General features: G+C 37.4%; 1 protein-coding gene across 4 annotated transcripts in view; it reads left to right on the top strand.

The window, feature by feature from the left end:
* The window catches only part of LPCAT1 (lysophosphatidylcholine acyltransferase 1), a 47161-nt gene extending 31277 nt beyond the window's left edge, over window positions 1-15884 (top strand). For all 4 annotated transcript variants that reach the window (XM_084509320.1, XM_084509322.1, XM_084509321.1 and 1 more), the window contains exons 10-14: window positions 1685-1810; window positions 6548-6701; window positions 7645-7743; window positions 11019-11157; window positions 15612-15884. In XM_084509320.1, the coding sequence (XP_084365446.1) occupies window positions 1685-1810; window positions 6548-6701; window positions 7645-7743; window positions 11019-11157; window positions 15612-15796 (703 nt within the window). In that variant the 3' untranslated portion in view covers window positions 15797-15884. The remainder of the gene's footprint in view (window positions 1-1684; window positions 1811-6547; window positions 6702-7644; window positions 7744-11018; window positions 11158-15611) is intronic.
* The last annotated feature ends 8725 nt before the right edge of the window (window positions 15885-24609 follow it).

Here is a 24609-nt window from a genome sequence, read left to right as displayed (position 1 = left end):
TGGGTTATATTGTATTCTTTCAGCCCTGGAATTCATCTGTTTCCCTGCCTGATCTTTGACAGGGAAGTTTTTAACAAGATGATCTAGAGCACACACAGTACGAAAGTAGGGAATAGGAAGTAATCTAAACTGGCACGATAAGCACTCCTTCTTTCTTCTTCCAAAGAAAATTAATTTCATGTTGTGTAATACTAGTGCCTCTTCTATACACCTTTTTATACATCTATACATCTTTTTGATTTAGTTGGCTGCTTCTTTTTGTTCCCTTCCTATTTGTTGTTTGTTTTTGGTTCTTTTTGTGCAAGGGTGAGGCCATTCATCCAGAAACACGACAGTGTATGTCCTGTTTATTCATAAGTAGCTTATAAATAATATCTAACACATTTAGTACTTTTGAGCTTGACTATCAGTGATATTTTTTCATGAGTATTTACTTTCTTATCCTTAGAAGAGAGAAACCCCGATCAGTAGCTTTATTATTAAGTGCATATCTCACTACTGTATTAGAATTGCTGAAGTTAATCAGTGGATAAAAGATCTGGCTCGTGGACCTCACGCTGGCATTCAAAGGCCTTTTAAGAGGTTCTTAGGAAGAAGCTACTTAACAGAAACTAATTGGTTATTATATGAAACTACAATTACAGATCAAAATGGCTACAATAAGTGCAGCATTGGATGCAGAATCTTCATCACAGCCAAAATGACTGTGATATGTCTCAGGATTTTTTAAGTCTTGCTATTGATGTAAGTTAATTTAATAGACAAAAAAGGTGATTACTACTGAGGTAGAAAAACCTCCAGATGAAAGGAATGAAAGTTAGGAAATCCTGTGAGGACTTTATCAAACTAGAAAAGGCTGCACAGTAGAAATGATGTTCTATATTACTACAAGTAAAATCGAGTATAATGGAAAATATGGCAGATGAGTAACTTGTATGAAGCTGTTTGCTTTCTAAATTGCTTTTTACATTTGTACACTGAATTCTTCAAGGCTTCTTAAAAAACAGTCTTTCTCTAAACTTTAGTGCAGCAAATATAATGTAACTGCTTTATCAAGATTTCCTTGTGAGCTATCTTTGTTGCAGTTTGTACCACACAGCATCAAGTTTGAAAAAAAAAATGAATACTTAATTGTTTGGTGCACGAACACTTGGGAGTATTTTTTTTTTCTTCCATCTATTGCATATATTTAAATATGTCATGTTTGCTTAGAGTTTACTTGTTCTTTTAAGTTCTATCCATTCTTTATGGAGTACTCTTAAAAATATTGCCTGTTGTATAATTTTAATATCTGAAGGTAACAGTTCTGTTCAGGTGATGATTGATTTATTAATGTCAATGTAATAACAGTATAAAAATTTCACATTAAAACTTGAAAAATATGTAATTATGGATGAATAACTTGGAAACTATTTTTGTTACTTCTCTGAAAGTATTAAAGACTTTTGCCTTGTTCTTTTACATTTTCATGTACTTATGAATTAAGGATATATGTTTTGTAGTGGGTTCATAGTGTACAATATTTCATTCTTTGTATATGAACTTTCCCTTATGGGATTCCCTTATTTCTTCAGAGAGGAGAAGAGTTGTTGCAGGGTTTCATGCAGTACAAAACAAAATAATGAACATTCTGCTCAGTTTTCATAGGTTAATTTGCTTCCTGTGTTTCTCTGGTTTATTCAAGGGCATTGGGAGTTTCAGTGACAGACTATACATTTGAAGACTGTCAGCTAGCCTTGGCTGAAGGACAACTTCGTCTGCCTTCAGACACGTGTCTTTTAGAATTTGCAAAGCTTGTGAGAAGCCTTGGGTGAGCATATACAATATTTATACATAAGGTGCATCTTTATTATATATCTATGTATGGTTTTTCTTCATATAACAACATTACATTTATGAGTACATATGGAATGTAGGCATACTGTAGTCAGGGAAACTAATATAAAGGTTAAACCAATACTGTATTAGAATCAAATGTCTCAAAGCCAACTTCAGATGTCAAGACAATTACTTAAACCATCAGGGAAAAAAGAGCAGCCCTAGATGCCTTTAAAATTATTTCTTCTTTTTTTGTTGTTGTTGTTTTGTTTTGTTTTCTCTTCATGCATTGGGGAATCAAGCCTTCTCTTTTGCAGAAAAGGGTGGATAACCTTTTTCTGGTCATCTGAACAGGAAAACTATATAATTATTGTTTACTGCATACTTGCAAGGGCTTTAAGCCTTTCCCCCCGACTGGGGAAGCTGTTTTATGCATAAACAAGGGCTTGCATTCTTTTCTGCCCTTAAGATGAGAGTGGAAACACATTTTGAAAGGCGTTTGCCTGTGCACCGAGAAATACAGGATTTTTTCTACTTGCAAGCAATACCCCTAGACCCAAATGTGTGGAATAAGTTGTAAAATTTATATAATTTTTTTTTCAATCTAACAAGTGAGCAGTGTATAGAGTTCATTCCTGTACAAAAGTGGAAGACCCCTCCCAGGGAGGGTCAGGAATACTGTGGGGCTTGTAACATTTGATACAGCTAAGGGTCAATTACCCTTTCTCCATGCCATCTATGAAGGAGAACAGTGCTGGCATAGCACAGTCTTGTGACTGGGTAGTGTTGTAATAGAGAGGGCAGAGAGGTCATTGTTTCCCAGGAAGCACAAAGTGGTTGGTCTTTTGAGTGGGTTACTGCTAGATGTACTTTCTAATGAAACTGTAGTTTCTTTTAAGCAGTATGTCTCATCTCTTCTCTCCTCTTATGACATCAGTTCCCTCTGGCTCTACCTCCCCAAAAAGCTTCAGGAAACATTGGGGGGGGGGGGGGGGGGGGGGGGGGGGAAACACACATAAACCACATAGAACTTATTGCTGTTTTTAGGTTTTCTTCTGTGTTTCTCTTCTCATCCTATTAAACAACCACAAACTAAACTTACATTTTCAGCCTATTAACTACTTTAATATGTAAACACCCTTTTCCTTTTGTGTCTCCTTACCTGAAAGTATGGAGCATAGTTTTAATGTTTCAATTCCATACTTTATTTTATTTCACTTTTTTTCCTTCATCTTCCAGCTTCTGTACATAACTGGAAATAAAAAGGAGGCGAGGATGCATTAGAGAAAAAGGAATGTAGAACAGCATTTCCAGTAGGATGATAGAGACTTCTAGAGGTAGATGAACCAGATAGATTCTTGCTTCATTTTTCCAAAACCTCTGAATGTACAACACATGCACACAAAACACACAACACTCCTCCAACATACTAAAAAAAAAAAAAAAAAAGCCTCGTTCTTATGATGCAGTTGATAATCCCAGGATTCAGTTTAATCTCCTTGTAACATTCACTGGCTTCTGTCTGCTGAATTTAAAGCTGTGTTTTTAAATTACAGTTCTTGATATCTTTGCTTTCGCCTCTAAAATGATTTATGTATATTTGTAAGTGAGGTTCCCCACAACCCGAAAGTTTTGTCTGGTTTGAGCAATTGCACATTGGTGAACTATCATCCTGTCTTGATTTGTGTACATGCCAGCAAAGAAGGCTATTACCATGGTATTTTTCTGGCACAATTGGATGAAGCTTGTAATGTGATTTCACCTCTAATGCATGATTGATGGAAATGCAGTCATTTGCTGCTTATTGAAAGGCTTTGAGGCCAGCATGGCATTAAGATCATCTAGTCATATCCCTGAATAACTCAAACAGTGAATTTTATCAAATGGATTTTGCTTCCAGTCTTTAATACTTGCTTTTGAGCAAGAACATACCTTCTAGGTAACACCCACTTTTAAATGCAAGACTTCTATAAGGCAAATCCAGACTTGCTTTTCCTCTGTTTTCTTTGAAGTCAAGTTATATCTTGGTTTGCTACACTGCAGAACTGTTTCTGTTCCTATGATGTATCTACAGGATTCATTACCATTTACATGTCTGTAAAATTTGCTCAGCCTGTACTCCAGTTGGGGCATCCAATTGCAATCCAGAAGCCGTGTGGCCACAGCAGCTAGGAAAGAGTTTGTTTTCAACTAGCTTTAAGGAGGGAAAGACGTTTCACTCACTAAGAACAGTGGTAATTCTGCTGAAAGTATCCTACCACCAGGGATCTGGTTTTCCCATCAAGTCTGCTGTGAAGGATTAAATGTTCAGAGCTGTTCATCCTGAAAAATAGCCTTTCCATCTTTAGGGATTGGTTTACAAAATCAAGCAAAACGCCACAGTAGCAAACAGTGTTATGTCCCATATAGCCTTGATGCTGCACTGAAGCCATTAGGCAAACAAACGTGATTTCATGGGCAGAGGCAGCCACTACTGGCCTTCTAGCTTTTATAGCCTCCACTGGGATAAAAGTAACAATTGTAAAGGAATTGAGACATTCAAACCTTTTCATATTGGTTTTGAACTGCAGCCTGTTGTGGGATTTGGAATGCTTGGCTTCAAAAGACCTCAGCATTGTATGTCTTGGTCATCCACTCACCAGTTACTTTCTGATTCTGATGGGGCTAGAGGGAAGTGAACCCCCCTTGGATTCCAGCTAAGTACAGTGCATTCAGACTCAAGCTGAAGCAAAATGGTCAACTCACTGATCCACATACTGGTTTTGAGATAGTCTTGCATCTTTTTCTATACTTATAATCCAAAACCACAAGATGTCTGTAAGATTTGTGTTAACTTATGTCTGTTTTTGATACAAGCTTTTGCCCGTCAAACTTTTAGCTTTTCAGAATATTTAGCTAGATGTTTGGTGAAGACTTGACCCCATCAAGCCTCAAATACTACTCACCAAACATGTGCTTACTCAGTTCTAGAAAGTGAATTTTGAGTCACTGTATTCCAAATCAAATCTCTCTGGTTTAGAGACAGATGCTAGATTGCATATTCTGTGTCAGTGCTGGCTTATCTCAAGGGAGTATTCAGATGCCAGCTGGCCTCATCCTACGGTTAAAATCCATTTCAGCTCCTACAGGGAGGATCTATCATCCGTGGACTGGTTTTACATGTAATGCTGCATGTTAGAAGCTGAGTGCTGTGTGCATCTCAAGCCTTCCATGGATTCCTTTGTGCCTGCTCCTTTTTTTTTACTACATCATGGAAAACAAATGTTGCAGGGGAGTGTTTCACTGCTCTTTTTATACTTCCTAGGACTGAAACTTATGGCAGGTGCTTTCCTGCCAGGAGGGCGAACATATGAATGTTCTGTAGGGTATGCGGTCTCTGAAAGAACTTGTACATACTTGGGTCTTATACTTCAGAAATACAGTGCTTGGAGTTGTTTAGTCCTTTTTTGGCAGGTTAAGCTAGCTAATGGCAGAGAGCATTGTAATTGTGTTTTTATTTAAGAGCAACTTTTGGGAAGGGTTGTTCAGTCATTTCAGCTAGCAATCGAGGTCTGGAGCTTAAGTATAGGATAATCTTCCTACCAGGAATGCTTTCTTTTTTCTTTTTTTTTTTTTTTTTTTTTTTTTTTTTTTTTTTTTTTTTTAAGCTTTTGAGTATGTTGTTATTAATTAAATATTTGATTAAAGTCTCCTCACTGAGAGAAAGCTGCTGAGGAGGTCCAGCTGCAGTCTGGAGGCAATTCTGTTGTGAGCTTGTGGGTTTTGTAAATAACTGCTTGCCCTTGTCTGCACCAGCAAATGGCAAAACAGATAACTGCAGAAGAATACTGTAGAAGATGTTACTGGCTCCTTTTGTCTTCAGACTGAAAAATTTGGGTGCCTAACATTACCCTAAACCAGTTCAGAATAAATCTACTGGTCAAGATTTTATTTGTTTTACTAGGGAGAGTGTTCACTTTACCCCACATACCTGCAGCACCACTTATATTCATAGCAAAATTTATTTTTACAAAACAAAAACAGGAAGCTTGACTTAGCAGAAAAAAACCACCATGCAGCAGATAGCTGCATTAGTATAAACCCGTTCCATCATCCTTCTGGTTTTGCAATCAGAAGGAACGAGGTAATTTTTGTAGCTGTATTAACAGCTGTAGCCTTGTTTGATGGGTAGCCTTATCATGGTGTCTAACTACAGACCGAATGTGAAAAATAAGAACTGACAAGCAGGATTAGCAGTATAATCGCTATTATGTAATCCCCGATTTCTTTTAGATGAGATGCATCAGGTCTTTCCTGTTCAGTGATATTAGTAAATTTGGAATCGTAATTGGTTTATGTTACTGTCCTGCAACACAGCTGTGTTCAGGTGACCTAAATCCTGCCTAGCTCTCCATGCCTGGTATTTCTTACTGGCTAGTTCTAGGTTCATGTTTCTTGTACATGTTGGACTGCTTATACATCTGTCTTATAACCGAGATAGAGGACACAGGTTTATGACCAGGGTTCCTGAAGCTTACCAGTAATTTCTAACATATGTCAGGAACTAAAGGGAGCCTTAAAATGGTAGGAATCCTGTACTTATTTTTGTAATAAAGCAGTTTCATAACACTGATTCTGTATTTTGTTGTATTTTACAGTATTATTACTCATCGCTTCATTCACTGTATTGATACTTGTCTTTTAAAACTAGGTTTATTTTTAAAATGTGCAAAAATAATGTGCTTTCTAGGCTGAAACCAGAAACACTTGAAGATGATCTTGATAAATATGCTACAAGTGCCATGAAAATGAAAGAACAGAAGGTTGCTCTTAGGGAATTTTCAGCATATTTGGAATTTCCAGTTTCCCACACGTTAGAAAGTATGTTTGCCCTTTTTGACGAGGTAAGAAACAATATCATGTTTACAAATTGTACTACTTGTGATAAGCTCTGCTCTAGCCTGATTTGCCTCCTGTTGAATTCGTGGAGGTCTGATTTGGGCCAGTGTTAAGTGCTTTTGAGCTCTTCACTGCAGTATTTGCCTGCTATACCACAGTATTTGCCTACTGCATTTCCCTTTCTACATGTAAGGACATCCATCATCAACTAAATGAAGCAGTCATTCAGGTAGAAGGTAAAAAGCTTATCAGTTTCAGAAAACTCATTTTGTTTCTAGATGCAAAATATAAAGAGGTAGGAAGGTAGGCTCAGGCCAAACTATTACTACTGCTTGTCGCAACTGAATGTGGTGTACATTAGCTACAAACTTAACACTTGGCTTGTAAATAAATTATTCTTCTAGGATACCCGAAGCAAACCTTGAAGGACCTAGGAACATAGTAAATGCGCCAGTTTTTCTATACTCTGGCAATCAGACAGGATGGGGAAATGACCATTAACTTCGTCTTGATGAGATGGTATTTGAACCTTGAACCAGGAGGTGCATATGTTCACAGTGTTCTCTCCTAGACCAGAGAGGAGATTAAAATGTCATGTGTTCAGGGCTTAAATCAGAGTAGTTTGACCTCTGGTTCTCTAATTTTAATTTCAGCCTATTAAGTCAGATGATTTAATGTAAAAATCTTACATATGCAACTAAAGGCTCACAATAGCAGCACTGTCTTTGAAGAATCTTTGAATTAGGAATTCTGGCTGGGACTCTGAAAAGGGCCTACAGAGCTTTTGCAACCCTAGTTCTCTCACTGATGTAATTCCATTTCAGTGAGACTTCTTTTTGCATATGCAGTGATCTTTCTGAATATTCTGCATCTTAGTTGTTAGCTGTTAGTTATTTTAAATGTTCTGAGGCAAACTGCAGTATTCAGAGGTGAGGTTTTCCTTCACAGAATGAAGATGGCGTCATTGACGTTCGGGAATTTGTCATTGCTCTGTCAGTTGTCTGTAAGCCATCCAAAACTCTGGAAACAATTCAGCTGGCATTTCAGGTAAGTAGAGTTTTCTTCCTTTATATCATTTATTTAAATTTTGTGGGTGTTTTTAGAGATAATTAATATTGTCAATTAGATTTAACAGAAGCTTGTTTCACATGCCTTTTTGATACTTAATTACATTAAGATAACATCAGTGAAATGTTAGATTAGGAGATCATGTTCAGAGAGGAAAAAATGCATCATTTTGCATGACAAACTTGGAATATTGCAAAGTGAAATTGTTCTGTGGAGTTCTTATAAAATCTTTCCATGCATGAAGTCTGTTCCTTTGTATCGATTACTGTGGACGGAAGGAGAATGAGTTGTGCTTGCTGCTTGTAAAATATTTCACCAAAATCTTTTTTGTCAAATTAAAAAAAAAAAATAAGTCAAAATTTTCATTTCTGCATGTTAACACAGATGACTTTTTCCTCCTTTATTTTGTTGAAAATATTTATTCTTCCCTCTTAGTCTTGCAGTGTCTTTTTTTTTAGTCCTGCAGTCTCTGCCCAGATTTTATACTTCCCATAGGTGCTCCTGATCTTGTTCTAGACTCGGTGGTTTGTTGCAGTATCAACATAGGTAGTTATTACACACCTTTTGGAAAACTGACAGCAGCAATGCTTGAAGTTAGCCTTTCCAGTAGGTTTGTCTGACACCTTAATCTGGTACTTGTAGCTTATTTCATTTCATATTACTGCTGTGCTGCAGCTTACATCATCATTTCCTATTGCCTTGAACTCATAGAGTCTTGTGTCTTTAGTGCTACGGAAAACTGAGAATGTTAACACTTCATGGTGTCATCGCAGATGAATGCATGGACTTGAGAACTTTGAGTTGTATGGTACTACATGGGAGCGTAGCTGTTCTCAGGTTCTTCAGCAAATTTGTACGACTCTCAACTATATTTGGTAAAGAAATGAGGCTCCTGTGAATGCTTAGTGTTCAGATCTATCATTCTCGCCCTTTGGCCACTGTCAAACAAATCTGACAGAGGAGGAAGAAACAAAAATATTTAGTCCCTACAATTTCTGTGGAAAATCAGCTGCTGTTGGAGGGGTTAATTTGCATGTGAGGGAAAAGCCAGAGAGATTTCTGCACTTGTTTATTCCATTTGATCAAAGTAATGCAACAAATGATAACATGGTGTTTATCTCTGTCTTCATCTGAAAATTAACAATCCTAAAGTAGACTTGAATGTGGTTTTGGGGCAGTATTTCAGTGAAATTTCACTTTCATGATGCAAAATGTGCGACATACTTCCTCAGTTTGAGGAAGAAAAGACCACAGACTAGGTGATTTCTTTTTGGAAGCACATAACTTCAAGTCAATTGAACCGTTTCTTCAAAAAAATAAGTTCTTCTCTATCTGCTGTAGTCTTGGAAGCTCATAACCAGGGAACTTTGTATTTTGCAATTAATACATAATTTTAATTTAACTGCAGAATTTCTACACGTTTATTAAGAAAAGGAAGCATTCAGCAAGGAGAAGCAGGTATAGCTCACTTTATCCTTCTAGTGATGATCAGAAGGTTAAAAAAAAAAAAAAGTCTTCAGCTGAGGAAAAATTGCTGACCACTATTCTAGGGAGAAAAAAACAACCGTGAAGTGATTTTTTTCTAATAATTTCTGCCTGGTTTCCTGGGATCATGTATATTAAGATATTCACACAGCTTACTGTTAGTCATCAAAAGATCTAGCTAGCTCATGAATGCATGACTTTGAATAGTTGCTGTCCTCTGCCGCGTGCTGCTACTTGCAAACCACCATGTCATTTGTTTTTAGGGATAATGTGCAGTATTTCACGTAGCTGAACAAGTTTTTGAAGTGGGAGTGTTTAGTTATGGCTGAAGAACTTGAAAAATAGGCTTACTGAGCCACCAGAGATCTAAAGTGGTGGGTAATTAGAAGCAGAAGTGGGGATTATGTCAACCGGTTCCAGAAGCAGCACTCCAGTGTATGTGCTAGGCGGCCTCCTTTTCTAATCACTAAGGAAGTGAAAGGCTGTGGCAAATCTTGCCAACGTGATGCTTGTGAGCGTTACCACCAAGTATCACCTTCTGAGTATTTGATCTGTGAGAATATAGCAGGTTTTAATAAACAAGTGTCTTGTTTATTGCCCCTACTTGTGAAACAGCATGCAAGTTGGGTGCTAGGGAACAAAATTCAGGAGTCCTGAACTGAGCATAAATTGAATTCTTTCCATAGAATTTTAGTTTTGCATTCCACTGACTTTTTTTATTCCATCGAGGTGTGTTGTCTGTGACAGTAACTTCTGCTTCTGTGAAAATCACTTCCTTATGTGTCTGTTTTGTTCATCCTCATCAGTTCCCATCTTAATGCTGTAGAGAAACTAAAAGAAAGTTTCCAAAGTAGCTTGTTTTTAAAAATATGAAAATATTTGTAGCCATGTCATGCATTAGAATTAGACAATGATATTTCAAAAACTCTTTTTGTTTCAGTTTCTATTGAACTGGAAAAATTAGTTATTTTAGAAAATGTAATGAAGTTTGTTACAGATGTTATGAAATACTCAAGTTCTTTTGCCAGGGGAAAGCACTGCACATATACAAAGATAGAATGAGTATATGAACGATTATTTTTAGTTATCTATTATCTATCAGTAAAGCTAAGTTTTTGTCTATGAGCAAATTCTTTTCTTCAGGACTTGAAAAGAAGCAAATTACAGTTTTCTAGAAAATTGAGGAAGTATTTGTAGAAAATTATAGGTTCATCACTGTTTAGAGTGGGATTCTTCGGATTAATACATCTTCTATCTAATAATTTAGATGCAGGAATCTATAAGCAAGCTGGCTGTCCAATCAGATGGACATTGGTCTAGCCAATCTTGAGTTTTATATCTGACCAAGTGGGAAATTGTTTCTGCTTAGGCCAACCTAAATGTATGTCCTGATTCCACAGGCTCTCTGGGAGTTTGGACATCTAGCTAAATAGACTAATACTTATTCGTAGTTACATATCTGCAAAACATGTTGTTTCAGAGATAAGACAGTTTAACAGCATCACTGAAATTCCAGTGTTCAGGCATGTAAACGCACGGAGTCTTTCTGGATATAGCAAGCTTTACTGTGTAAGTGTACACAGGTGAACTAATAATCTTCTATCTTCTACCCAGACTACTCAGTAATCCTTAGTAGACCATCATCAGTCTGAGAGTGACTAGATTTTCTCAAGCCAAACTTTAATTTTGTATAACTTATTAATGTGGGGCTGTTCATAGGAGTTAGTATTCAGCTTCGGAATGATTTGTCTTGCTGTCATGTTTTACAGCTATACCAGTCAAAAAATGGAACTATAACAGAAGAAGACTTAGCTCATATTCTGAAGACTGCCATGGGTGTGTCACAGATTAATGTTACACATCTTTTTAGAGCTGTAGATGAAGAAGAGAAAGGAAAGATTACATACGGTAAGTATTTTAAGTGGATCTGAACTATCACAATATCAAAGTAGTCTAAACTCCTGTTGATATACAAGCCAGTTATATTTTTCTTAGACTTGTCTTTTTAGTGGGCTTGGTTTTATAATGAAAAAAACATTGCAGACAAAGTAAACTTAGATTAAAAAATAATAATAAAGTTTCACCTTTTAATATCAAATGTCATGTGTGTTTCTAGTGTTTCCTTTCTGCATTGTCAGATGATACCTAGACTGACTCTTCCAGTATATTCTGTTCTCTGGCTTCCATGCATGTGAATGTATATTTTTAAGAAAGCAGCCTTATCTCTGTCCTCTGGATTCGTCTCTTGTATCTGTTCCTCGCTATCTGTCCTCCCAGAATACGGGATAATATAAGATTTTCTACCTCAATAATTTCTCAGCCTGTTTGAAAGTTAGTCGTGGGGGGGGAGGGTATTGAAAAGGCTGCTTGATATATAGTCTGTAATGCAGGTGATATGGAGGCGAGAAAATTGCATTAGAAAAACTGAGGTATCTGGGTGATTAGATTATGCTGGGAATCAAAGTACTTGTGCGTTACTTCAGATTCTTCATCTTTTATGCAGTAAAGTTCTAAATTTAGTTGTATTATTTAAGTATGAACTGAGTTGTTGATAGCCAATGTAGCACATACCCCAAATCGAAGTGCTTCTGACATGCTCCTGTTCTTGTGGTTTTCCATCAGGATAATTCATAGGCATTTAAGTATTAAAACATGTTAATTTAAAACATCAATGTTAGTAAATCACGATTTCTACACGATTATTTCCTGATCAAACAGTATTTATGTAATGCCTCAGCTACAGCACAAGTTTAGACTCATTGAAACGAGTATTATTGCACCATCCTCCTGTTTTACCCTCTTATCGTTTGCCTCCTTGATTCCTGCTCTACTGCCCATTTCCTTTCTGTACTTCTCATCTGCCATATTCTATTTTGATCCCTTTTGCTCCTATCTGGCACTCCTTGTTGTCTCCCAGCTCATTCGAGTGGTGACTCAACTCTTTTTTTTTTTTCCCCCCTATCACCAGCTTCAAAAATACCAGCAGAGAATCTAAGCTGATCTCTAATTTTGGCACATCTCATTGTTTGAGGGAAAACTAAATTTAAAATAGTATGCTAGTGAACTGAAACCAGCTCATGTGAGTTACCCAAGAATTCCTACTTAGTATTTATCTTTAATAGCACCAAGTTGCACTTATATCTGCAATGTCCCCTGTCTGGTATTAGTATGTTCGCACCACAATGAAACCTGGACAGCTGAGCCACAATGTTTAGCTCTTGCTTTCTCTGTTTTTACTCTTTTTTTTTTCATTCAAAAGTAGTCTGTTGTGTGACTACATGAAGTAGGATGGTGGTTACATCACTTCCTTGAAATTCTGCTTCTGGATTCTGGATCTTTTTCTGAGGAAAAGTGCTAAGAAACAGTGCACAGAGATTTTAATGTATCTGAAAGCATAATCATTAGTAAGAATAAATGTCCAATTTGTTGTGGTAAAGAACTGAAAGATGAAGGTAAACTTCTAGTATTGCACTTCTGTCTTGAAAGTTGTTTACAATAAATATTTGATGTCTTGCATTGCCTTTGAATGTGAGTAACTTTCCGCGTGCTCAATTTGTTGCAACAGAATAGTGAAGAAGAAGAGGCAGGAAACTTGCAAATTTTACCTTTTCTGAAGTCATTATCCAGACATGTTCTGAGAAAGAAAACATTTTTATCCTGTGGAAGAGCATGAGGGGTAGGTGGGGGGGAGTGGAACTATAGAGGTTGAACATACAGCTTCCATCAGGAGCATCAAGTAGTGGGAGGGTATTGTAAAGGCAGGAGAAAAGCCTTTTGATTTGAAGTTCCTGTAGTTCATATGTAGATTTAATTCTTGTTATAAAGTTAGCTGTATCAATGAACTCTGCTCTGGGTTCTTTTCCCCCCTTCTTTGTTTCTTTCCTCTTATAGTGAGAATAGAAAGCAAAATGACATTTTCCCCAAGCAAATGACTGAAGTTAACATCTTCCAGTCCTCTTCATGGTTGCTTTAAGCTTGAACTCCAAAATGAGACCTGTAATTAGAAATAATGCTGGAGTGGGTCATTATTTCTACATCACCTTGTCTCTTGTTTCTGGTGTGTGAGGCAAATAGGATCCCAAAAGCTCTTTTTTGGCTTCTGCTGTGAAAAAGTTTGTAAATATTCTTAAATATCTTCAGGACTTCTTCCAGCAAGACCCAGAACATTTACATACTCAAGTCTATCAGAAACGTTATCTTGTTCAATTCAGTCTTCCCTGGAATATGAGTTTTTTCATTTTGATCCAGAACTGACAGAACATTGAGGGATAAATCATGACAGAATTGTCAGGATTCTGGTTTGAGTATAGACTTATGTCAACAAATGTTTCCATCACTTTCTGCATTAATTTTCTCAGAAGATGCAGTAGCTTTTTGAAAATTGCTTAGAATGGCTTTAAAGTAAATACTCAAGTCTTACCCAAGCAAAAAGTGTTATGCTTCATATGATTGTAAGACCATTTCTGGTACTGTTGGTTGAATCTTTATACTTGTCTTACTTGAGCAGGGCTAACTGTCTGAATTACCTTTTCCTCGAAAAGGCTATTTTTTCATGGTCATTAATATGATGCATGTGTTGTTACAAATATGTGTATGTCCCTGGCATAGGCTTAAGGCTTCTATTTGAAAAAAGGGAATGCTTTTGTGTTCCTGCTGCAGGCCAGGCCCAGTTAAGGCTGGTGGCTTTCTCTTAGCTGCAGAAAAATAATGTACTCAGTTGGATTAACTAAATGTGCTGAAATGCTTTGAATCTGATGAATTGGTTTGCATGCAAGTGTTTCTGATGTTAAATTTTCTAAATGTAAAAATGGTTCTGTTTTCTTCTTGGAAAATGTCAGATATATCAGATTCTTTGATTTTAAAAAAAAGTAGCCAAGTTGAACTTGTTTTGAAAATGTTATCAAAGGAAAAAAATCTGCTTTGTGCATTTTCAAGCATTTAAGATTTTTTTCTTCCCAAAGACTTTGATGTCGTTTGTGATATAACAGCTTGTGCTGTAAATATAGGTCTTTTGACATAAATGATAGTGTTGGTTTTGTTGCTCTGAATATCATCAGCTTTTGTTGAAGTAACAGGATCGAAAACGCTTTATCCATATAAATTGTGGATAAAAGCTATAACTTCACCCTTCTGCAAACAAAAGTATGCTTTCTGCATTCTCCCCACCTACCCCTTTGCAACAGGTCAGAGGCAGTGTTGACCTACAACTCCAGTGCCCCTTTGGGCCAAGTGGCATTCCTCTGCTCTTTCTAATGTTGAAAGAGTGTGCCCTCTCAAACAGAGAAGGGTGATGGAGAGGGAAAGCTGTGGTGGTTTATCTTCCACGCCAGCCCCTTTGTACCAGGAGGAACTGGGCTTTGCTCCTCCGGAAGGTCACTTCAGCTGTCATCTGCACTGCACGCCACGGAGCTCACACACAGTGTTGACTGGTCACGAGTTCTTCCAGGATAACACGGTGAGCTGGAGTGGGCAGTGTGCCACGTACTGTAGGTGACAGGAAGAGTTAGTGACAACGTTCACATCTGGCTTCTTCCAGTGTCAGTCTGCATTGCAAAGCAGCTTCTGACGACTTGGCTCCTGTACGGTACCTTGTGTATAAATCGGGTCCGAATAAACAGTTATAGGGGCAGCATTGTGACAGGGCTTCATTGCTGGGCATTTAATACAGAAATTTCCTGATCTTAAGAAATCCACTCTCCTCCAAGAACAAGGGAATCTTGCTCTCTCTGTTGCTTTGTAGGTAAACAACATTACAATCATTTTTTTTTTTTTCAGAATGCTACAAAATCACAGATGTTTAATTAAGTGAGCAAATAAGTTACCTTCTCACACTATCATTCTCTGAAATATCAGGAGTTTGGAATGCTGAAATCTTGAAAGTGGAAGGCAGCAGTGACAAAGAGCTGCTTTTAGGTTGAAGAGGATTATCAGCAGAAAGCACTGAAGAGCATATTTGCCAAAAGACTGCAGATTTTATGAAGTGACTGCTCTTGCTGTTCATTGTTCCTCATCTAGAGGGCTTCTGCCTTTCCGCAGCGAATGGCAAGCTGTGATGTCTGGGCGCGTGGTACTCCCCATGCATTTTCATTCAAGTCTGAGCCTGTTTACCCCTACGCCATGCAAGCTAAGGTCTGCTCTGAAACGTTTTAAGAGGGCTTCGATAACCCTTTGTGGCATCTCAGTTCTGGGGATGTGGTAAACTTCAGAGAAGCTAAAATAAGCTACGGGGCTAGCGCTATGTTAACTGCTGCTATTTTCTCCAAAGTCATCATGTGATTATACCCTGCATGTATTCAAATTTAGCATCCTTCTATTTCAAAGAGCTGATTCTGTGTAACAGCATTTTTTTTTTTTTTTTTCAGATGACTTCTACAGATTTGCTGAATTGCACCCCCACTTTGCAGAAGACTATCTCTATCCTGATCAGATGGTAGCTGAGCATGGTTTGGAGACTTCATCTCTTTCTGCTCCTAATGGTATCTGTACTGACTTCAGCCCTGAAAATGCTGAAGATAAAAACAAGCCCCTGCAGAAGAAACTGAATTAACACTACAACTGTAAACTTCCTCTCCTGGTGAGAGGATTCTCTTTTCTTGGGATTTTCATAAGTCACTCCAATTACACAGCAAATACCAGTTTTGTGTGTGAAAGTTCTTCTACTTCAATACCATTCTTTGATTCGTACGTGCTATATTTAACAATATGTTCCAGGTTACTTTGGGGGAAGGTGTGTTTATTTTATTTTTTTTCCAAAAGGTCTTTGAAAGGCAAAAAATGTGAATGTGCTTCATTATTAATGTTCATATTTAAAAGGAAGCGGCACACTTATTTATATTCCACTGGCTAGTTTCATGTACCAAGTGTCGCACACATTGCGCATGTATAAAGAAACTGTAGCTACTATGGTGTTAAGTGCACTTTGGTGATTAGTGTTTTCCCTAGTTATGGGGATGTTTATATGGGGCCAAATTTTGCTGCTCATATTTGCGTAGTCAGTTTTGTTGATTTCAGTGGAATTATTCCCTTGAGCAAGGCAAGCACATTTTGGCCCTTTTGTTTTGGTTTCAGTGAACAGTTTGGAAACAGTCATGCAAAAACTTGCTAAGGATTATTTTTTATTGTTGAATGACAAAATTGTTTCTCTTTCAGTCTATTCCATGGTAGAATGAAAAGGAAAGACTCCTTGTCCCTTACCCCAACACTTTTATATTTTCATCTTCCAAATGTGACTAAATGTGATTTTTTTTTTTTCAAACTGACATGCCACATACTGTTTGCAAACACGTGACAAAACTGCTTTTCTGTTACAATCAGTTCAAGTCATGTCCACCTGCCATTTATATGGAGATGTTTACAAAATTGTTTCATCAGGAATCACGGTTTCTCTTGTAGCAAGCCTGTATACACAGATAACTTAGCATGGAACACACTATAAAAACTTGGTTGTATCAATGCAAATTTGAAAAGGCTGCAGTTACTCCAGAAGCCAAGCCAGCAAGAAGTTGCAGAACATCCTGAAGGAATGCTAGTTAAATCTCTATATCAACATTACATATACTGCGTATAACATACGAAGCTTAAAATAGTTTAGAACTATTTTAAAAATTTGAAGACATTTCTATTCGGTAACATTTCTTACCTTTCCTTTTGTAAAGCCAGATGCCTTAAATTACCATTGAGGGTCTCAGAGAAAAATTGAAGTTACTCTAAACCCACAGACCTCTACTGATTAGGAAATGAGCCGAAGGCCTCATGGAATAGGAAGGAGAAGTGTGTTGCAAAACAACTGTGCTCAAATCAACTATGTTCAAATCATTTATGTGACTAAATCTGCAAGGCTGCAGCAGAATTACGAGGGTTTCCTAACTGGAGAACTGTCATTGAGATTTGAATCTTCTACTTGTTAATGTAAAACTAGATTTGGAAGGATGACATTTCAGCAGAAGGAAATGTGTTTATACCAAATGCTTTTGTTATTATTTTTAAATAGCAGGAGGTTTTTTTAAGCTTATTAGGGTATTGGAACGTGTCCCTAGAAATCCTTAACTGTATATGGCAAGTCTCCAAACTGAAACTGGATTTAATATAGAGTGGGTATGGGGAAACAAAATGTGAAAAATAACGCTTTCCGTGGGGTAGCAGGCATACATCCTTATTTGGAGGTAGTAATTAAGTTTTTTATTTACCTAGATTTACCTAGCATGCCATGCTGGCAGGGCTGCAGCACATCGGCAAACAAGATTTAAACTGATCATGAAAAATGGAAGACCTTATTTGAAAATAATGCATGTGAGAAACTACTCCTAGGTAGGAATAGTCAGCTGCACAAACAGAGGGAGTGGGTGTAACTGCACAAAAGATCTTGAGGCAGAGATAGTATCAAGTATTGCTGCAGAAAATATGTTCGTTATAGTGGGATGCATAAACACTTGTTGCCTGTGAGAAATGAGACGGTATTTCTGTGCTACTAAGGATTGATAAGGCTTTACCTAAAGCAGTTGTCTGTGTTGGGGCACTTAAGAAAGATGGGGAGTAGCTGGACAGAGTCTGGAGAAAAGAAAATATTTGGTAAAGCATTTGAAAGAATCGTTTCCTCCAAAGAAGGAGACTGAAGGAAGTTATGAAACCGGTCTTCAAGTGTGGGAACTGTCACTAGAGGGAAGATGGGAACTGTCTTTTCTCCATGCTGATGGTAGGGTGTCCCTTACAGACAGACGATGAAGACACTGATTTTATTGATCATAACCCACAGGATTGTAGGGATAGATCTCCTGAGGTCTTTTCTCTGTGGTTAGGCAGGATGTATTTTAGTATGTAAGGGTAAGGTACGGTAACTGTTGTCTGAGCATATCACACCTCCTCTGCAAGACCTTTAACAACACTTGGCCCAAGCTGGCTGACTATGAGATAGTTATCTTTTGCCTTGTATGTGAGCTTGGGAATTTGAGAATTTCAAAGTGCAAGGCATGAGGTAGGATTCCCTGAGACGTGTGTCTGAAGGGAAGAAAAGCTTAGTATCCCATAGAGAGACAGCCTTGGTGTGGGAGAAGCTCCAGAGGAAGAAATTACTCGTTCCACATCTGTGGAAGAGCAAAGAAAGCTGATTGAAGTTGGCTAAATATAAGCGTTCCTCCTTTCCATGTATGGCGCCTATAGCCTGAGGGTCTGTCACTTAAAAGGCAAAGAGTTCATTTGGTTTCTTACTTGTTTCTGGTGAGTATTCTAAGCAGGGTGAATGTAATAACTGCTCTTAGTGTGACTAAGCTGTTCAGTGTTGAGAAAGCCTGGTGAGCAGCATCTCGCCTGCCTGGTGAGCAAGCACTTTTGGTGGAAGCAACTCGTTTAAAAAGCATCCGGCTTCTGTAGTGACTTGCAGCGTGCACTCTTTTGTGAGATTGTTGATCTGGGTAGAGAAATAGCAAAGTTCTGAGCAACCTGCATGGAAACATTGTTGGATGGCAGATAATGGCACGAACAGATTAATTAAGACAGTCCAGGGGATTTCAGTATTATTAGTATATAAGGTTATCGTACGAGACTGCCCTGTAGTGTCAGGTGGTAAACTCAGACTTTGTCGGGGGCTAAGACCTGTAGCACATGGCATTACTGCAAGAGCATTCATTGCAATTTGTCTATTGAACTCACTGAAATGTTTTACTATTTCCATGCAAAAGGCATCCAACTGTGGAGCAGCTGGGTTGTGACACTCAGCGGCTTGCTGTACTGCAAGGACAAAAGTGAAAGCTTCCTTTCCCATTCACTAAACAATAACATAAAAGTGCTTTCAGTTACAATATTACCAGCTTTACAAACCTTAAATTTACAGGGAAGACATAAATAAATGTCTTCAGTTCTTTACGACAATTTAATACATGATCCTTACACACAAAATGCAGAGGTGTGAAGACATTTGACACTTGTCTGATGATCATTTTCCTGCTTTTGTGAAATGCTGCCATCCCTTGACAGCAGAGCGTTCACATCAGACTGGATTTCTATATATTGTGTGAGAGAGATTCAGCCAAAGCTTTGTTATTCCGATGTGGTTGAACAAGTAGCTGTGTGTTTTGAATGTATTTAACACAAAACAATGAAATCTGAGATAACTAAAGTGTCTTTTTTTGCTTCACCTGTTTTTCTTCGATTATAATAAAACCACATTAAAAAGAAACAGAAACAAAAGTTTAGGAGGTACAAAGCTCATCCAAACCACTGGTTCTACCACAGTAAGGCAAGTTCTGTTACAGATTTCTCAGGAGTCCAGTGCTATAAGCAGACACATTTAAAAGATATTATAGGGAATTTGTGATCCTTTTGGAGAAATAAGGTTGTGCACTTAATGTTATACCAATAAATTACGCTATATATTTCAATGCATTTATTGCTTCTAGAATCCTCTTGCTATGACAAAAAGGCAACCAGACCCTTGTGTGTGTTTGCTAATCCTGCTTTAAAGGTTTAAAACCTCAGGTCACAAGGCTTACTTGAAAAGGAGATGTGTGCATTAAGGAAGTGATGCAATCTCTTTAGAGGCAAAGCCGCAGGAAGTAAATAGTGGTTTTGTACATGTAATATTTTTAAGCACACTGAATAGGGTTGTTAGCTAGTTTAAGCATTGGGCTACTTGGAAAATGTTTTCATTCATAATATGCAGTAAATATTTTTCTGGAAAAGGAATTGTTACATTTTGGTATAATTTGGTAATTTTTTGAAGAGGTATTTTCATTAATTTGAGTTCCTTTATAAGGCCATATCTGGTATTGTCATTAAATGAATTTTTCCACGTCATTGCATGGTAAGTACAGCTATTCATGTCAAGTTTTAGTCATGGTCTCCTCTCTGCTCCTTCAAAAACAAATAAAGGATTTACAGAAGGTAAGCTGCAGAACTCGAGTGGCATCTGCTGTAGATCCTATGATCTCAAAAACTATTTAACCACAGCTTTTCATGTGGTATGGGACTTGAACTAGGAAAGAAATTCTTCTGATTTAACAAAAAAAAATGTGATCAAGTTAAATTAATTTTCCTTTATGTTGAGCTGTTGCATTCTACTTGATGGTAGGCCTGCTTTTTTCTAGCAGCACTTTCAGTGTTCTATAATTAAGCCCAGGCGTTACAAATATGTTGGCCGAGAGTTTTTGCATCAGCAAAACTTAAGTTTGTCTCCTAAGCTCGTTGAAACAGAAATTCCCTGTGAATGAAGTACTGCAGATGATTTGTTATTTTTTAGGTATCTGAACTTCAGCTAATGTGGCTAGCTTCTTTACAAGACAAAAAGGAATACTAGGTCCAACGGTTTGAAAATGCAGGTAAGAATTCATAATAAGCACCATCATTCAATCAGTCAGCCAAGTGAAACCTCAAGATCTGTCTCTCAGATGAGCAGGAAGACTGAGATAGCCATCCAGGTAATTTTGCTTTCCAGGACATGGCATTGCAGGTAGCAATTAAGCCAGCCGTTCCTCAGTCAGAGGACAATTTCCTGAAGGTAACGTCTAAGTAGACATTTGTCATCTAAGTGATGTCTAAGTCACTAGCGGCACAGCCAGTGCTGTTTTATCGGTTCTCCCTCTTTTTTCCTATGAAGACCAGAAAAAAGTACTCTGTGATGGGAACCTTTAAAGACATCCTTAGAGGTAAAATCCTACAGCATGTCCTCAAAGGAATAAACACAGTGGTTCTATGCTATAGCTAAGGCAGTGAAGTGAGTATACAAGTTAGTCACCAACACACTGTGATCAAAAAGTGCATTTTAACTGAATACTGAGGTATAACTACAGAGAATACAGTAGCAAGGAGAACTAGGCGTGCCTGGATTTGGATATATAGTTCCTGCATCTCATATTGGTCAAGACAAGACAGGTTTTTTTCTCTAGGAAGCCTCTCAGGTTTATTTCAAGATATTAGTTATTCTCTTATGAGTGAAGGAGTCATTTGTTTTGTAGAAAATGGCTTCTTTTCCCCCAGATGTTATGATGTGTAACGATGGCACTCTTACATTGGAATATGTAACTGGTAAAAAAAAGGATGTATGATTCTGAAAGGATCAGTCTTTTAACAGTAGAGATGGAAACAGTAGAATCACCTCAGCACAGATTGTACGTATTTTTTTCTTTTAATTTGTGGGGATTTTTTGACAACATACTTGTCATGTCTCTTGATTCTGAGCTACTGTTTGTACACAGCCATATGAACAGCTCAGCTCATTTGAGTCTAGCATCAAGATCTCAAAAAGATGTACATTTATCTATGGATGTAATGTTAAGTCTCGGTTCTTTCACTTTGACCAAAAAAGGCTGGAAGCAAGATAAAAGTGCTAATGACTTTTTGTAATATTCTATTTTGATATTATGAATGGTGTTACTTGAGAGTGCCAATCCAGAGCCAAAGAATCTGTTGGAGAAAAATCAAGCTGAACTAGAAAGTAGTAAATTCATTAAGGCTAGCATAGCAGCAAAGCTTTCACTGTACAACTGATCTTTTTGCACAGTAAAGAAGGATATTTTCCATCTCTTGGGCTGGTGAATTTTGTTTTTGGCATCCCTTGCTCTTGATTGTGCTGTCTTGTTCCTTAGGCTGGGTGCAGCCTGAGGGAGACCTCTTAAGATCAAGTGACATTCACAGGCCACTTCTCCTGACCAGTAAGGGGCAGGCAAACATTAAATTTGCATTCTGGTAATGCCACCCAAAACTAAGAGCCCATGTACTGCTTTAGCTCGAGTCTGCCTTTAGATAAAGGATCACATTTTCTTTTCTCCTGCTCTAACCACTGCAAAGTTGTTCAGGTGTTAGCAAGTTTGTAAGTACTTTGGAGACTCCAAATGTTTTTAAGAACAATAAGACATTAAATTTAGAAATGCAGTGTGATGAAATCTTAATTTGCATTGACCTCTGACTTTGTCATTCTTAGTGTGTGTCTGTTTACTTCCAAGTTCAGCATGCAGTATGTGTAAATGTGTTAGTAAACAAATTCTCCTCGTGGATACTGAAGAAGGCTGAAGCTCAGGCACTTTTCATCCTACCATGGTACTGGAAATGAAATTATCCAATGATAGATTACTTCTAAGTTTATGAATGTGTATGGGGAAAACTGAAATACGTGTCTTCTATTCACTACCCCTCATCAAGACAGTTTTATTTTAAATACTGAAGAAATAAACTTGTGCTGACCTGGTATGTCCTAAGTATACATTTTTGTCCCATGTTTTCTTTTATAATAAAGTTTGAAGAAAATATTTCTTATATCTCAGAAGGGAAACTTAAGTTAGCCCCTACCATATTTTCCAGACTACGGAAGTATTTTTTTTTTTTTTAAGTAGACACCTAAAGGTGAAACTGTATTTTTAAGTATGTGGACTACAATCCCTTAAATTAAACATCTCTCCTTAGCAATTGTATATACTTAGACAAAAAGCGCATCGGTTGCGGCTGCTTGTCTATCTAGTTGTTTGTGTTGGTGATTTGTTATATTGCTTTCTGTAATTGCTCTAAGGTATTAAGAGCTCCATGTAAATCAGTAATGTTAGAAATAGAAGTCAGAAGTAAATCTCTAGAAGTGATAGATTTTTTTTTGTATCCTGGAGGAGGACCAAGACTAAGCACCTGCTAACCTTTAATTATGTACTATATAACTTCAGTGTTCAGCATTGTGTTGAAAGTATCAGGCATCTGTTCAATGGGACCACTTTCTAAACCTTTTTGTAATTCCCAGCATCTACCCGGGTGTGCAAGACGTTTCTAATTTGATCGCAGGTACTAGTTCATCTTTTCTGAAAGAATAAAATGCAATATCAACAAGCTGAGAAATAATTCATAAAAAATTTTTGATCTCTTGAATTACTGTTAAACTTGCATTGAGGACATAATTTATACATTTTTTAAAAAGTATTGCTATGTTTTTGAACACACTTGAGAATTTAAATGCAAAAGCAAAAAAAAATTAGCCTTTTAATGATCACAGTTTGGGATTTTCTCTTTCCGCTACTGAACCCAAGTTAGGCACTGCCATGAAGAGGATGCTTTTAGCTGAAAACCTGTGCTGATAGAGCAGGAAGTACAGCTTTGTAGGAACTCGCTCGCAAGGTATGGTGTGCTTGTTCCATCAGTGGTACAACTCCTGTTGACTTGAAGGCTGCTCAAGCAGTTGGTTTAAAGATGCATATTGGCTGCAAGCTTTCTGTTATAGCCCTTGGATATGCAGTGTAAACCTGTAACAATATATAGTGCTACTGGATGATAATAATGACCTGAATGCATTTTTTCTGCTGTATATTTCCCTCCTATGGCTCCTAAGGTATGTGTATATAGACTGTCTTTGCACTGAACTGGCTATACTTTGTAACTGAAAGGCAGGTAGCGTACTAAAGATGACTGTAGCTTGTGGTTCCGATTGTGGAAATACTTTCACAGAACGCAAAGTATAGCTTCAGTGCTACAAATTTGATTTTTATATTTTTTATTAACATGCATGGAAGACTACGGATAATATTTTTAAAAGATGAACTTGGTTTTGTACATTTTTCAATGTTTAAAACTATATGATTTAACATTACCTCTGAATACCAGTGATCAGTAAATTCTTAAAGGAAATACCTCAATTTGAGTATTCTTTTCTTGCTAGTTTTGCTTGATAGGTTGAAATGGACTACAGTGTGTGATGAACTAACTGAGCCAAATAGCAATGACGTAAAAGCTTCAACTCTGCTGTAAGCTGTGTGATTTACTGAAAGGGAACTAAATGATACACTACAAGTGTTGATGTTGCAGTATACAATCACGGCTCGTTCTGCCCAACTGGACATTTTCTTTATGACTGGCTTGTAAATTGAATTTTCAGCGTGAAGCCAAATTAAAAATGAGAGAAAAAATGTTCTGTTTCCTTTGGATTTTGTTCTTAGACATTATCTTGATAAACAAAATATTTTGATATTTCCAAGGTAAAGGATACAATCATAATTGTGAATAAAACCAAGTCCTATACGTGTTTAGATGTGCTTTATTGATGTATGTCCTCTGTTGGCCACATGTATGCAGGAGACCAGCATTTACCTAACAAGTGGGAGTATGAAATACAGAAATGCAGGCTTTTATGGTTGTTTTTGTTTGTTTGTTTGGGGGAAAGGTTGTGGGGAGGGGTCTCTTTTTAACCTTTGGATGACGGGTATATGGAATCCAATTCTATCTATCATCTGTGCCTAAAGAAGAGTGTTGGAAGATCAAAAGAGATTCAAAAAAGGGGTTCTGGAGGCCTGGAGAACAAGACTGTCTAAACTATACTGCAGTAGTTCAGGCTACTTCGTTATCCAGGAAACAGGCAAGAGGTGAGGTGACTGCAGTTACTACACACATGAGAAATGCATA

The sequence above is a fragment of the Aythya ferina genome, assembly GCF_964211825.1.
Source record: "Aythya ferina genome assembly, chromosome: 2".
NCBI classification, from domain to species: domain Eukaryota; kingdom Metazoa; phylum Chordata; class Aves; order Anseriformes; family Anatidae; genus Aythya; species Aythya ferina.
Note: the sequence above shows the minus strand (reverse complement) of the source record. Positions and strands in the feature narration are given on the sequence as shown.